Source organism: Stegodyphus dumicola, chromosome X1, assembly GCF_044657685.1.
Source record: "Stegodyphus dumicola isolate Sdum_Otavi_A_Nest chromosome X1, ASM4465768v1".
NCBI lineage: Eukaryota > Metazoa > Arthropoda > Arachnida > Araneae > Eresidae > Stegodyphus > Stegodyphus dumicola.
Genome location: NC_140780.1, coordinates 223,345,495 through 223,362,195, shown reverse-complemented (window position 1 = coordinate 223,362,195; position 16,701 = coordinate 223,345,495). Strand labels below are relative to the sequence as shown.

Below are 16,701 nucleotides of genomic sequence, written 5' to 3'. Positions count from 1 at the left end.
TATATATATATATATATAACTCAAACAATTTCTTAACGCTTATCTCATGGCTTAATTACTGAAATTAAACTATAAATGCTAAGAATGAACTTTTACTGTTCAATACTTTAATGTGATAAAAAATATAATTCCTTCTTTTTCTATAAAAAAGTTCCGTTATTTATCTTTTCATTATTTATTACAACAATTTTTTTCTAATTTAATTCTGACTGAAATAACTTAGAAATTTCTTGTTGTTTAGAAAGTCTTACATTTATTTTCTGCCATAGAAAATAACATTGCATTATTTGGTTTGTTATTTAGATAATTACTATAAAAATCTTTGATTTGTCGGATATTTGAAAAATATTATCTGCTTTCAGATAGGTACAAGTGATTTCAGTTATGGTAAATTATTTACAACATGATTGCTTTTTTTAAAATTCTTGAACTTATTTTTAACTTGAACTCATGTTAATTGAGATTTACAGGTATACAAATTTTAAATTCTTTTCAGATATTGTTTCCTTTTACATATATAATAAACAATGAAGTCGAAATGTATCGTAATTTCTGTATAAAAGTACAATTAATACGTTGTTGCTAAATAAAGTTGCATATATAAATAAGAGTTTTGTGAAAAAAAACTTTAAAATTCGAGATAATAACAACTTTTACTTAGATCTGCAATTGAATATAAAACTGAATGAAATTTAATTTCTGTGTAATTTACATTATATACTGTTTTATAATACATATTTTCCTAACTGTAATATACATTTCTTTAATGTACAACTTTGCATAATGTACAATGCATTTTTGATGTATATTCCTTTTGTAATGCACAATTATTCTTTTTTGCTCTCAAGATTTGCAATTTATTAATATGAATCAAAGACTAAGTTTGAAAATCAAAGACTGAATGATAGTGTCATTAAACCAGCGACTCCAGGATTTTAGCCAGGGCCGGGACTATTTTAAATCACCTTGTAGTCTGTTTACTATTCTAACATCTTCTCTTCTTTAAATTCGAGAATAAAGTTGATAATGCACTTTGCGGCTTATGTCACATTTAACGATATCTTCTGAGAACCCTTTTTAGAAGCTCTGAATACTGTATGCATGAAAAACAATTAATTAGAATGTAACTTACAGTATATAATAATTTTAAACGCCTACAAATGTCCATGTCTTAATTAAGAACGACACATCAATTAAGATTCTCAGATAAATTAAAATTGTGCATACGTTTAAGGTATAAAGACACAAAAGGTAAATTCGAATTCAGTTATAATATAAGACCCTTTTTTTTTTTTTTTTTTTTTAGTTTTTTTTTTTTTTTTTTTTTTTTTACGAAACGTGAAAACACTATTGGAGGTTGTCATTACACTGAAAGACAATGCCTAATGTAGTGCATAAAAGCATGCTTAAAATGCTTTCACAAATCATTAAGTTATTATTCTCGTTTAACAACACTAATATTGCCTAAAGTATATACAATTTCAAATCTTATATTTAGTTTCTGTAAACTATAAAAACATAAACTAAAGCAAGGACATAACATAAATGTAACATAAGAAAATATTTGAATAATTTGAAATGAGTAAAACATCTAGAAGAATTATTCTTCTCAGAGCATTTTCAGAGCGTCTTAATGTTAAAATCTAATTTTAATGTTTCTTCCAGTTGAAATAACTACGTATCTTTTTCTTTCTAAGACCAGGTATTTTGGCTTTCTAGAATGTAGCTATTTCTTGATTGTCATGGCATATTCAGCTTGAGAAAAGATTTAAAATTAATGAATATTAAGTCAATTAAATCTATTAAAGCTCATCTAACCCTGATAGTTGCCCTGATATTGATCGGTAACTAGAAATTCACATAAATAATAACAAGCAAAACTGCATAAAGGTCCAGCCTTTAAGAAAAAAATGCATAATAATAGAATCTCAAAAGATATTTCACATTGGAATCGAAATATCACCATGACTGTAACCATATCGATTATCACTAAAATGGAAATTTGAAGGCAACAATTGACTTTCTGGTGGGTGATATGTTTGAATGACTTCATTGCTGTTAAAAGGTGAAAGAAGTCTATCTTTCACTTCATACCTCACGTGAGGAAAATGATGTACAGTACCAGAAACCATTGCTGGTGTAGGAGAAGTGGAATGATTATATGGAAAGGATGGGCTGTATTGCTGTACATCAGCAGAGTTGAAAGAGTTGTCATTTATTGGCAAAGATAGCATTCCTCTACGTGGTCCATATAGAGTGGAATCTACAGTCTCTTTCTCTAATCTCATACGCTTGCTTTTGTAACGACGGTTCTGAAACCAAATTTTAACTTGCGTGGATGTGAGATTTAAACTCGCAGCAAACTCATCCCTTTCTGGCGCCGAAAGATAACGCTGATATTGGAAACGCCGCTCCAGCTCGGCCACTTGGTCTTGCGAGAACAAAACCCGAGGACGTCTCTTGCTTCTGGACCCACGTAGGAAAGAAGAACGCTTTTCTGTTGTCTTTGAGCTGACATCTTCTGTCTGGCCATCACTCTTCAATGACTGAACACTTACATCTGGAAATATGGAACGATTTATCAGTATAAAGAAATAATTTCACAAAAATGGCATATGATAAACTGTTGATGCATACAACAACCAGAGATACTTTCAACATAATATCTAGCCATATTTTGTTGCCATTAAAAACTGACAACTTTTGCTTCACACTAGTTAAATTATGCTACCAGATCATTTACCATGCACGTAGTTTGACAAATGTCAATTCTGTGATGATTACCATTCTACGCTATGAAAAATCCTTAATTTATCTTTACTACGTGCTTCATATTTAATCCATATCTGTATTTCGTTTTCCAATGATTCACCCAACTAATATAATTTATAATATTGATAGCTGACAATTTTTCAAGGATTTGTACTGTTATTATATTTAATAAAGTATGTTTCTAACGCCAAACATTACATATACATTATAAACATAGTGAAGTTCGTCGGTTTAATTAGAGAAAACAAGCAAAAGGAATTTGATTTAATGCAAGAAGTGAACCTTTTGAATCTGCAAGTGAACCTTTTGAATTATTATCTGTTGACACTGTTGGAGGTTTAAATTATTAAAATTCAGAAGTTTTTACAGGACACCTGGTATATTTCTTATAAAAACGCATGTTCACTTATATGGTGTCCCTTCATTTCTAGAAGTGTGCATACACCTGTCATTTCTGTGCCTACCTAGTTTTGTGACTCCAAGTCGTCTGATATGTGTTTCATCCATATATGAATAGCTTATATACAGAGAAAAATAGATGATAGATATTTAAGTTGTTAAGTAGCATATATATAGAAATATGAAACGAAGTATTCAGAAACGCTAAGTTTTATTTAAAACGCTTTTTTCATGTAACAAGTGAATGTTTGTTGAATATTTCATTCGATACTTAATGTATGCATTGTGCTTATTAAAATCTAATCCAAGAAAGAATTTGAGGCAAGGTTATAAGATATTTTCTCCCTTCTTCCAGCATGCCTTCCTGGAGTAAAAGTAGCGCACTCGGCGCATATTCGAGAGGTCCAGGTTCGAGTCCCGGCGGGGAGCGTTGCACATTTTTCATGTCTCCTGCTTCAAGATAATCTAATGGCTCAACAAGGTAAAGAAAAATATTCCATTTCACACCAGTGAAAATATAAAAATGTCAGTCTCTCTCTTTTTCTATGAAAGTGGTTATAAATTTATTACTGAAATGCTTATTTTTAAATTATTAATATTTTATTTGTATTTGAACAAAAATAAGTACAAATTTTAAATGATATTTTTACTTGATTTCAAATTTATAGGTAACTATGAAAAATGTCTTAAGAATCATGATTAAGCAATTATTTTCGTCCTCATTCTCTTAAATTTATGCATATTGTAAGGAATTGTAAGGTTCTTATTTTAAAATAACCACTTATTATGATTGGGATCTTTACTTCAACTTCTTTCGTATTTCTCACTAGAATGCAAATTAAAATTATTGTGTATTTAAACTAAGGTTTTAGGATCTTGAGGAAGGAGTCTTCAATTAGGCCTTGGAGGTAGCAGTCGAAGTTTCTTTCGCTCCCGCTCGTTCTACTCTGCTTGAATTTTGGTAAGTTCGTTTTCTATTACACTAGTTACGCGATCACAGTGATAGGGCATCCTGAAGCAGTGACTTTCGGTTTTGGCAATGGAATCTCCACCAGGATCGATAATTTTCCCCATAAACTGTTATAAAGATTTACGCGCAAATATCCAGCAACTTCTAGATAAGGAAACCGTCTCAGGTCTCAATGAGGAAGAGTAAAGGAAAATACTAGTGCTCATCTAAGGACGCTGAAGCTGTGCCGAATATACTCTCTAGATCTCCACTAATTTTAATCGGATTAGTCATATAGTCTTATCCGGCAACACACATGAATATGCAAATTCGTAAACAGCCGACAACATGACTTGGAAAGAAGTTCCCGGCACCAAAAGATTACGGAAACGTAATAACTCATCAGATGACTACTATCTTCAAATTAAACTCCCATTTCCAACCGCTAAACAAAGAACCCACGAACCTCGATGAAGACAACAATATGGAAGCCACAAATGAGCACGGTAGTATGATAGGAAAGCTACGCCTTTCAAATCCCCCAAGAAATACGCAAGAAAATCCCTCGATTAGTGATAAACCTTCCAAATATAAACTGTATACAACTTCGTAAAGAGATTAAAGAAAATCTCGGCATAGAAAGATTTAAAGGAAGAGTTGATGGTGAAAACCTCAAGAATAAAATATTGAATGTTGGGAGATAATCGGACGGTTCAAAACCAGCTCCAAGTAGAAAAGATACCATTCCACACTTTTCTGTTAAATTCAGAAAAAGAATAATAAAAGGTTTAACTACAGATATTTCCTCAGAAGACGTCAAAGCTGAACTGGAGGAAACGCAAATTCCAGTTCCCAAATGCAGGCAACTTCAACGCATGGTTTCTGTTAATCTACCAACTTTTTACGTGAGAACTCCACTTACGGAGCAAGGGAAGCAGATCTACAGCATAAAATATATCCTAGATATGAAGATTACAATAGTTGCATACAAGAGCTGCTGAGATTGCTAATATGTAAACCAAAATTATGACAGTGTACAGTTTAAAACTTAACTGTTAAGTGGTACTTAAAATGACTTTCACAGCTTCAACAAGCAACAGAACAGAAATTTGTTTGACCCGAAATGTGAAAGGATAGAATATCTTCTAAGCATGCTACAAACGAGAAAAAGTAAACTATAAATAGTATTCCGATGGTAATAATTTTAATTAAAAATAAATGAATAAGAATATAAATGAAGCAAATCAATTGAATTGATCTAGATATAAAATATATACCAATTTTACTATCGAAGAAATTTGTAACGTGCAGCATCTTGTTATCAAAGAGATAACTGCACAGATACTGTAGGGAGATTCCATAATAATATAATAAATTCTATAATACTATAATAATGCATAAACCTAATACCATAGTACTATAATACTACAATAATTCCACAACTGTAATAACTATAACCATAATACTGTAGTAATTCATAAACCTAATAAATAAAAATCAGAGTGATTACGGTAGTTAAGAACGAACAATTTTAATATAACTAATTATCGAAGCTGTAAAACTAAAGTTATTGTACTTCACTTGAAAGTTACGTTAAATTCTCTCAATACAAATAAGAATAATTTTAGAAACTTGTGAAATGAAACATCCAACAATGCAAATTTGTGCAGATAATTTTCCACTCAAGAACAAAGATCGTGCCATTCGTATCACGAAGTACACTTAAACTTGATGTGAAATTTATGCCCAACTTTGAATTTTCTAAAATATTAAAGTCCAAATTGAATTGTATCTCTTAAAGCCATCGTTTATTGTAACTGTTGCAAGTTGATTTAATAAAGAGCCTCTTTTCTAGAAAGAAATTAAAGAAAGTATATTTTGTATGCAATTATGAATGCAATATTTCTCAAATATTTGTCAAAGGGTGGGACTTAAATAAAGCAAAGTACTCATCAATATTTTTCTCACGAAGAATGTAAATATTCATTTCACTCTGATTAATTAATACTTAATTCAAACTAAAATATTTTATTAAAAATCATTTATATATTTAGAATCGTTACTTACATTCTGTTCGATATGCAATATGATAATACAGGAGGATTAAGATGACTATTAAGCAAAGTGCTAGTTTTCGCTGTCAAATCTATGCGGAAAGAATGGCTTAAGTAATAGATTAGCATAATGGTTTTCAATTAACCTAAAAGTACGTATAAAAATTATATTTACATATACGTACAAAAACATTAAACTCTTTCAGCGTCTTCTAAACTTTCAGTAAGTCTGCTCAGTGTCTTCTTTGTCGTCTTATTGTTAAATAAAAAGTTTGTTTGTCTTACAGCAAACCACGGGAGTGTTACCTCGCCTAAGGGAAGAGATGCCTTCTTGGAGGACTTTCTAAGACAAACTGGCTCGTATGCATGTTACGCATGGTTAAAACTACGAAAGCGCTCATACAACAAGCGTGTTCGCCTAGAACCGAGCCCTTGTCGAATTATCAGTGTTCAGCAACTTTTACCTGTTGGCCACTGGTGGGCCTCGTTAAATAAGATTAGTCAAATCCGAATGTTTTCATAAGTTTGAGAAAGAAAGCAAACTATTCCGAAGTAAACGGAGAAACTGTATCAGGGAAAAAATAATAAGTATGACCCCCTAATTTTTTTAAACTTAAGCTTTTCAGTTAAACTAACAATCTCTTCTTAGTTCTCCAGTGATTTATTCTACAAGAAAAACCAATTTGGAATGCAGCTAACACTCCAAACTTCGCGGCCTATTCCAAATGCAACGTTATTGCCGCTAGATCTAACAATCAGGGGGAAAAATATAAAATGTAGTTAGATAGGATCCAAAATTTATTGATTTATTGTAGAGGACTTGGCTGAGAAATTGCTTTGACTATTTGATGGGCAAGAGATTACTTTAGAAATGAGAGATCCTACCAATCCTTAAATTTCAATAAAAGAATAGATATGCATATATATTATATTATGGTTACCTACCTATTCAAATCTACAATTATTTTTAATATGTGTTCCTGATTTATGAAACTTTTACATTTTTTACATTTTAAGGCACGGTAACAAGCAGTTATAAATTGGAGCAAAGTTTTGAATGTTGAATAATTTGATTATAATCATATTAGTCTTTGATTTTGGGCATATTTTTTCTCTCTTCTCATACAATTTTTGATTAAACTTAATTATAATTCTCTACTTTTAACTAAACTAAATTTATTCTAAATCCACTGTATTTTCTTCTGTAATTATAGCTTTCTATTTTTAACTAATCTAAATTTAGTATTAATACAACTCTAAAATTTCGACTGTAGTTAAAGATAGAAAATTGTGCGAATTTTTTTAGAACACACACCTATAAAAGCATCATATTCGAGATTAGCATCTAAAATTAGAACATTGTAAATGTTAATGTATTCTTTTCATTAAGATGTTCTTTTATTAAATTGCACATTATATATTGCTACATTTGCTTCAGAAGAAAACTTTCAGGCTATCATTAGATGTTTCTAATCACGTTCGGGTTAGACCAATCCTCTATGCCTGAAAGGCCACTGAGACAGGTGACATGGACTAAAATAAGTTGCGTAAAAATATTTTTAAAAAAATATTGCAAATTTATATACTGATTAATTTATGAATTGATATTAGTTTCAGTTTTAAATTCCTTTTCAGTATTATTATTATTATTATTATTATTATTATTACCTATATTTAACATATTTTTCGTAATTATTATTTCTATTAGAATTGCTTTATAAAATTTAATTAATTTATATTTAACATGTTTCTCATAATTATTATTACTATTAGAATTGCTTTATAAAATTTAATTTATTTTACTTGTCACAATTAGTATTACGCTTATTCCGTTATTTTACAATTATTGCAATTTCTTTCAAAATTACTATTATAACCAATTTTCTTCAACAAATGGTGTAAAATAAAAAGCAAAACAAAATTAAACAAAAATTATTAAACAAAATTATTTCGTCACTAGGCCTAACACGTACTTTTACTCCTTACTCTGCATTTTTTCCTTAATTTGAAAATTTTATTTTCATGCAAGTTTGATGTTTGTTCTCAATGCTTGGGAGTTATTTATATTCCAAATAAAAGTAAATTTACCGTAATAAAACCATCGGTGAAAGTTACTATGACTTCGGGAGCAGTATGAGATTGTTCTGGATTTTAAAAATGAAGGTTTTCTTAAATTTAATCTTACTTGTGAACATTTTATCTCAGTTAATTTCGCTTCCAGTAACTACTCATATATTTTTTTGCTATGAAACTAAACTAAACAATGATGTTTGTTAAGTTCATTAAGCATTTATATATATATATATATCCTTAATTATTTGGTTTTTAGTTTCATTTGCTGTTAAACAGTGTTCTTGGAGTAAAATATAATGATTTGATAATTCAGAGATATTCTTCTACTGTGCTCTCTTCATAGTTATTTTTGCAGCTCGCTTGTCAAATTTACTACTAGTTTCATCCTTTCGCGACGAGACAACATAACTTAGCAACTAGTTTAGCACAGCGTTAGGAATTGTTTATTAAGAAAAATATAAACTAAGATTTCTGTTTTTCCCGTTACCTTTTATGTTAAGCTTATTTTTGAACATCAAATTTTATACCGTCAAAACTCTTTTTCTAAAATTTGTTAGCTAAGAGGAGGAACACAATTTCAGATAAAGAATGTAAATTGCAGCTTTATTTTCTGTTAGCATCTTTCAGGAAAAAGAAACATGAAAAAGAATCTAAATACCGAAGTCAAGTAAACTGCAAATCCATAGGTATATTATCCCGCTCTTATAGCGTTGTAAAATAATTTGGATCCAGACGTCAAAGAAAATTCTCCATGAAAAAATGCTTATCCATGTACAGGGTTTCTTAATTCAAGCAAACAAAGGTAAGTGAATGGCGCTTCAGATTCTCATTTTTATTTTATCAGCGAGATCTTCGTGATAGTTTAACCTTGAACTGATAAACTATTGTATTCGAGAATGATTCTTCCGAAACCTTCCCTCCACTTATTGATGCATTTTTTTGTACATCTTTATGCACCTTAGATTTCTAAAAAGTAAAATTTGTATATTGTGTCAAAGCAATGTGAAGATTTTCTGTCAGTTTCTGATATATACTGCATTTTTAAGACTCAAAAGCAAAGCAAATATAAGAAATTAAGAGTATAGTTTGTTCAGAGAATGAAAATCAGAGAAACGTTTTGTGTGTTTAACAAAATCAACATTTCTTGCATTACTAGAGGCAATGATATTCAGTGACTGAAATTTAAATGATAATTACTTTAAGCACTTTAAAGCTCACTTTCTGTGTTTGTTTTTATGTTAAATTTATATTATATTTAGGAAGAATGCTTTAAAGTAAAACAAAAAATTAATTTATCCATGATAGTACGTATACATAGGTTTCGATCAGTCAGTATTCCATTTTTTCTGTATATGTCTTAATACTTTAGCTTACTCGAAAAGAATAAAAAATCTTATTTATATATTGCAAGCATATCAGGAATATTCGAATATATAAAGGAGAGAGAGTTTTATACTTAAAATAAGTTCGTCAAATTTTTCTATTCAAAACTTTCACATACATTATATTTTAAGGTCGTAATTTCGAAAACAATAACTTCCTTCTTGCTTTCTTCTAAGCCTTCAATATGAAATTATATTGAAGTATTAATATATGAATATTATTTATTTTTAGTAACAAAGTAGTAATCTGAAAATATAAGGAGATATTGAGATTGAGTAAGCTGATATATCAAAAGTAAAACCTTTTACAAGAATTTAAATCTATTCATGACTATAGTGCCTTTCTAAATGCATTCACGCTAAAAAATGTATAACAACAATCAACTTTACACGTAAAGTAACTTCTTTCTTCTGATGTTATTAAAATCATTATATTTTGGATCCCTAGTGCTTTAATATGTGTTAGGGACTGAATTTTATACATTAGATGAAATGTGCAGTAGAATTAAATACTTTAAAGTTTAAATTTTATTTTTTCTAATTTATCAAGAGTCAATGAGAAAATAAATTTTAAATTCCTCGGTGACGGCTTATGAACGCAAAGTGACCTAAAAGAGATGAATATTCATGCCCCAAAATAAAGTAAAAAAAAAAAAAAAAAAGAGTACCGTTTTTCAATATGAAATCATAAAGTGATGGCAAATATTAAATTCTTAAGTGCGATGAAAATCAGAATGAAAGAAAAATGCGAGACAATGCATCATATTAGTTCGAAGTAATTGCTTTTAGAGCGACATCGCACTGAATGACAAAAAAGGAGATCGTGACTCATGATACGCTTGTTCGGGCGAGCCAATTTTATAACCAGGATATCCTTTTCTAACAATTTCAGCGAACAGCGATGCGTTCTCCACAGACCTTCAAGTTGATTAGTTTCGATCTGAAACTCAACTCCAAGTCACACGTACTGAAAGACAAATTTTGTGATCTAAAACCACATAGATAGATAGATATAGATAGGATTAATACATATGAATCAATAAGTAGATAACTATATAATATCATATATATGCATATATATATAATCAATGAACAGAAGATTAATCAATCATAGATGATCAATAAATCTGTGAATTAAATGTTATTGATTACTTTCAGAATCTCAGAAGTTCGGTTAACTGTAATGCGAAATTTTATTTAGTGCAGAAAAAGCCAAGAGATTGACTATTTTAAGAGAAGGTCAAATAATTCTCTTCTCCTAGTTCGGTACTAAAATAGTCTGATTTCTATTTAACATTTAAATATTTTTTTATTTTTTATTTTTATCATTAGTTGCTATTTTTGTTTAAAAATAACATTATTTCGATTAGTGCAGAAAACGCCAAGAGATTGACTATTCTAACAGAAGGTTAAATAATTCTCTTTCCCTAGTTCGGTATAAAAATAATCTGATTTCTAACGAAGATTTAAATAATTTTTTACTTTTATCATGAGTTGCTACTTTCGTTTAAAAATGGCAAAATATGCGATTTAATATGTAAAGAGAAAGTTCGCGAGATATATTTGCTTTGGAAAGACTAACTTTATGGTCAACTTTCATCAGACATTTACTTAGGTTCATAATATTTTACATACCTTCTTTCGTTATATGCATGACCTACACTTTTAACTCATTTATATTTGTTGGGGTTAAGAATTATGGAAATAAAGGGAAGACAGTAATAAAAATTAACTCATTAGGAGATTAATTAAATTAATATATTGATAATTACATGATTAAAAATTAAATTAATAAAACGTATGATTTTAGAGCATGATATAGGAGTAAAAAGTGATCATGAAGGAGGATTAATTCAATTAAAAAACACCAGACATGAAGAGCACCACAACTCTTATTATGCCTTGAGAAAATCAGTGATCGCAGAAAAATATCTTGTGTATGTAATTATTTTTTTAATATATTTTCGCTTCCGTTTCACACCTGATGGCAAAACCTTTCTAAAATCTTTACATGTCCAATAAATAGTACTCATTTTGCATTAAGAAAAATGAGGATTTTTAACAATATGAGTAATAGGAACTCAAAATAACTTATATGGAGTTAGCCTTTTCTACTGCGAATGTGTGGGAAAAAACAGTTTTCAATACTTAACATTTATCATCTACTGCATGTGAAACCATTATATTCCATTCACACTGGCAAGGAAAAGTAAATTTTAAGAATTAGAGTTTTTATAAATTAAGCCTAATAAATAAATAAATATATTCCAGAGAAAATTCCTTATAAATAAAATCATAATCTCCCAAAATATCTATAAAACAAGTTTCAACTGACAAAATTTTATTTGTTTACTGCTTAAACTTGACTAGAATCACTAACAATTGTTTATAGTACACTGTTTGCTATATTTTTTAGCTTTTTTAAGAGCACGAAGAACATCAAAACGTCCCACGGAATTGTGAAAAATTTTAGTCTGAATGTAATTTTAATATTCTGATTATTATATTTAAAATAAACTTTAATAAATAATTTAAATAACAGCAAAGCATGCTATTGAACATACGCATTATTTTTTTTAATATACTAGTCGAGATTCGTGTAATTATAAGTAATCGTTTTCGGCAGTTCTGTAAGTGTTTGAACATTCATTTTCTCTGCAAATAACTGAAAATCATACGTCAAGAAGTGTAGGAGGCATTAAGACCATTTCAGTGCACCTTATTTTATAGCATTTCATACGTACTATAAAATAAGTAAAAAAAAGCAACTGAATTAGGCATAAATTCATTCGTAAATATTTTTTTAAATCAGGATTTCAACAGAGTATATAAATGTAAATATGTATATAAATATAAGTAGAAATAAAACATGAACAAAAGAGACCTATGTGATCAAGATTTTTAGTTTTAAATTTATTAGTTTTCTCTCATCCCTTTTTGATTTTAAAGTTATCTCGTTTTGTAATTGTTACTTTAAGTTTTTACGCGATAACTTTTACCTCTTTAGTATTGCATTGTTGTTTTTACATGGTGTAACTATTTTACTCTGGAACTGTAGTATCAAATGTACTTTTAAGCAGTCGCTTTTGAACTTTCATCTTCTTTGTAATTATATATATATATATAAAGTAGCAAATAGTAAATTAGAAAAGACTTTTCGAGACCTAGTTGGTCAAAAATTGCGCGTTGAGCTGCAAATTTAAAAAAAGAATGATAATAAAAGGAGAGGGAAAAAATAGCTATAATTGTAAAGATCATTTTAATAATCCTATGCCAGAGATTACATGTTAAACAAAGTTTTAGTTATTTACAATTATTTTAGTTTAAACTAAACAAAGTTTTAGTTATTTTAACTTTGTTTCCTATGCCAGAGATTACATGTTAAACAAAGTTTCAGTTATTTACAGTTATTTTCAGTTATTTTAGTTTAAACTAAACAAAGGTTTAGTTATTTTAACTTTGTTTAACATGTAATCTCTGGAACAGGATTATTCAAATGATCTTTACAGCTATAGCTATTTTTCATTCTCCTTTCATTATATATATATATATATATATAAAGCCACAAAAATTGAACTAATACAAATAAATGCCTACAAGTATCACAGTTTAAAAGCAAAAGCAACTTTTAATCTTGCATCGGCTCAGTAACCCATTGTTGGTTTAGCAATGATTTATTTTATTTTTATTTTTGTTTATTTTCCATTTTATAAATAAATGTTTTGAAATAATTCACTAAAACTGTAAATAATCTGTTTTCAAAATACACTTTTAAGAAAAACTTCATATTAAATATTGAAAAGTTTCTAAATAGGGCTTTAAATTTTAAGAGTTCAGATTTCAAAACTCTTGCAAAAGGACATTTGTAAAGAGCCATATTATTGTTTAACTAAAAAAGACTTTAAAATAAGAAAGCACATTGTTTGTTAGAGGTAAATATATGAATGATACATTTGTTTCTCTGAAATAAATCAATATTATATGTATTGTAATATTTTGTAATTTATCAAATAACTATATTTATTGTTGAAGTGGCAACGCCATATTTGTATTATGTAACCGTTGCTCAGCAACGTAAGAAATTGTTTTAAGATTAGAATCTTAAGCTTGACCAGCTAGCGGATGTATGAAATTTTTACCACAAAATAATTTTCTTCAACTTATCTATCTCCGTAAAATAAAAATAAAATTTATATTTTACTAAGAAGATTATCTGTTTTGTCAATTACTGCAAAATACATTACACTATTTACATTTATAACTTTAAAATATAAAACCTTTAATTTTTTCAACCTTTTTTATTTATATAATGGTTGAAGGAAATCCAAAATTGATTATTTTTTTACATTATTTAAAGCAGTACAAAATTTTATGTTCAATTATATGGTATAGTTGTATATCAAAAATTAACTTTCTAAAAAATACTTCGAAATTTTATATTCATTTGCCATTATTGTACTAATTTTGGTCTCCGCTGTTAAAATAAATTTACCAGCGATACTTTACATTTGCGGATTAAAGCAGCTTATTTTAGCAATTCGCAAATATGATTGGTTTCTAATATACAGTAATGAAGTTTTAAATTGTAGCAAAGCTACATTTTAAATTTATAATATAAATGTTCTTATAAAGTGAACACATTTATATGCTATCACAAGAATCAAAATATCACTGAAGAGATTTAAAAAAAAATCATTTAAACTTACTACTGTCCGTTGGACTGGCAGAATTACCACTAACACTATCAGTTGCATCGCATCTGTCTTTGCACATAGGCCATAAATTGGGATTCTGAAAACTTTCACTAAGAATTTTCGAACAATTTCCAGTTTTGTTTTCTGGCTGAATTGGGCTCATTGCAAAAGAGCTAGAATTGTAACAAAGCGGATTATTTATATCACATGCTGTAGAGTTAGTACTCACACAAGGGGAAATAGAAGAAGTTTGAGAAGTCTGTACAACATGAGACGTCTTATACTCTGAGTTTTGTGCGTACGGTATAGTTTCAAATGGTTCTGCACTGATAGAGGCTTCAGTATCCCATTTAGGAGGCTCTTGTTGAAAATGCAAGTTATTATTGCAGTTCATATTTATAGCTTCCAGTAGCATTTTGTCTATAGATGGACTGCTAAAAAAGTATGAATCTTCTGGAAGATTTAAAATGTCTTTTACAGAAAACGGTGTATTGGAGCGACTTGCAGTACTACAATTCGCCAGCATATCTGATAATTTGGAATGTTCACATTACTCACATTCCTCCTTTTTTTTTAGAATGTTTCAACATCAGTTTCGAAATACTGTCAGCTCATCAACACGTCACAGATTATTCCCTTTTGCCATAAAATATAAAACTGAAAGAAGAAAAAAAAATCTAAATTACATAAACATCTTTAATACTTGCTTGATGTTCTACTCTCGAAGCTCTCGATATAACAGAAAATAATTGTCTGATGGCTAATCGCAAGTGATATGCTTGATTATCCCTGCAGAAATCTATCAAACAAAAAAGAGAAAGAAAGAAAAAAAGTGCTCGACTATCAGAAAGCCAAACAGTTGCGTGCGCATCTGCTTTCTAGTCGCAAAGCACTTAAAGTGTGAATTTTTCTATCTTGAGGTTCTACCCAAAGGCGACATCGTTACTGTCACACAGTAGCCGAACTGTTATGGGTCTGTGGAGCCTCTTTGGGGAATAGAATCGTTTTAAGACTAACTCAAATCTCTGCCAGAGTTTGGAAGAGATATAAAAAAGGTCAAGGATTTCTGGAGCGTCACAGGGCGCGCTTTCCGCGGGTCCAAGGGAGAAGTGCCGAAGATTGTTTCTTACGTCATTCGTTTAGTTTCAATCCACGAGTTGAATTGAAGCATTGACTCCTCCCTATCAGAAAGACCCGGTTGGTTTTAGGAAGACAGACTGTTTGATAAATGCGGTGGTCGAAAAGATTTTATTTTATTTTATTTTATAACAGACAGATTACCGCTGTAGGGAGTTAAGAAGATTAGTCTTAGAGAAATCTCAGGCTTTTTAGTGGTCTGACTTTTGATTCGTCTTTCACAATAGGAAAAACCCAAAGAAAATACAATTGGAAAACTTTCTATACACTTTTAGATAATTTTTGTTTCTCAGTTTAGAAATAAGAAAATCTAATTCTAGTATGAAGAGCATATCTTGAACCATTCTTTTATTTTCAACTTCTTCATCAATGTAATTACAATTTTTCTATTATAATATTTTTCAGGTTATGTAATACATCTATTTTCAGTGGAGATAATATAATTTAACCTAATTTAATGTCTTATACTTAAAAATAAAAAGGTAAATGAAGTTAATAATTAATGCAAAATTAAGTAAAAGTAGTTTAAAAATTCCTTGAAAGTAATTTTAAGTACATTCCTTTTTTTAAAAAAGTAAATAACAGTTTATTGGACACGTTTATTATAAAACTAAGTAATATATATGTATTGTATTTGTTAACGGGATGTACCTGCAGTCAAATTATTGAGGCCGGAAATTTGTAGTTTTCGTTTAATACTACCTCTACTCATTATTTCAAAACAATTAAAGAGTTTTACTAAATGCAAAATAAATTTCAGTCGTTTTTATTTTATTTTTTCACGTTGTTTAAATGATTCTTATACTATTTTTTTACGATTTTCTGCATAAATATATATATTTCCACTACGCGGGTTTAAATAACAACGCTTAAAACAAAATTCAAATTATATTTCGTGCTTCCTAAAATAAAGTACATATAAAATATATTTGTGAATCTCAAAACAGACTGTTCAGGAATACACTATCAAAACTGGTTATTTAGTTACATTACTAATATATAATTTATGTTATTATTATACATAATATTACTGATATAAAGTGTAATTCGTTAGAGTATTCTGTAAATACATATGTGCGTAATATTTTATTCTCATTTCCTGTGGTAGTTATTTCAAATAAGAGTAAAAAATAAAGATCCTAAAAGATTTACTAAGTGATATCTCAAAAGTTGCACTCTACGAGATTAATACAATAAAAATCTGAGAACAATTTGCTGAAATTTTAAGCAGCAAACATGTT

The 16,701-nt window shown here is 29.0% G+C and overlaps 1 protein-coding gene across 1 annotated transcript; it reads right to left on the bottom strand.

The window, feature by feature from the left end:
- Window positions 1-634: 634 nt before the first annotated feature.
- LOC118181114 (uncharacterized) lies at window positions 635-15,431 on the bottom strand. The gene is made up of 2 exons (XM_035350190.2): window positions 14,336-15,431; window positions 635-2,560 (listed from the first exon to the last, which is right to left on the bottom strand). The coding sequence occupies exons 1-2, from the start codon at window positions 14,847-14,849 to the stop codon at window positions 1,941-1,943; spliced, it is 1,134 nt and encodes a 377-aa protein (XP_035206081.1). The 5' UTR covers window positions 14,850-15,431; the 3' UTR covers window positions 635-1,940.
- Between the last annotated feature and the right edge of the window lie 1,270 nt (window positions 15,432-16,701).

What these genes read in the sequence shown, in the direction of transcription:
- LOC118181114 (XM_035350190.2), bottom strand. Translation starts at nt 14,849, where the DNA reads ATGCTGGCGAATTGTAGTACTGCAAGTCGCTCCAATACACCGTTTTCT. An exon ending in TGCCAGTCCAACGGACAGTA is followed by an intron (nt 2,561 to 14,335) that starts GTAAGTTTAAAT and finishes CCATATTTCCAG; the next exon opens with ATGTAAGTGTTCAGTCATTG.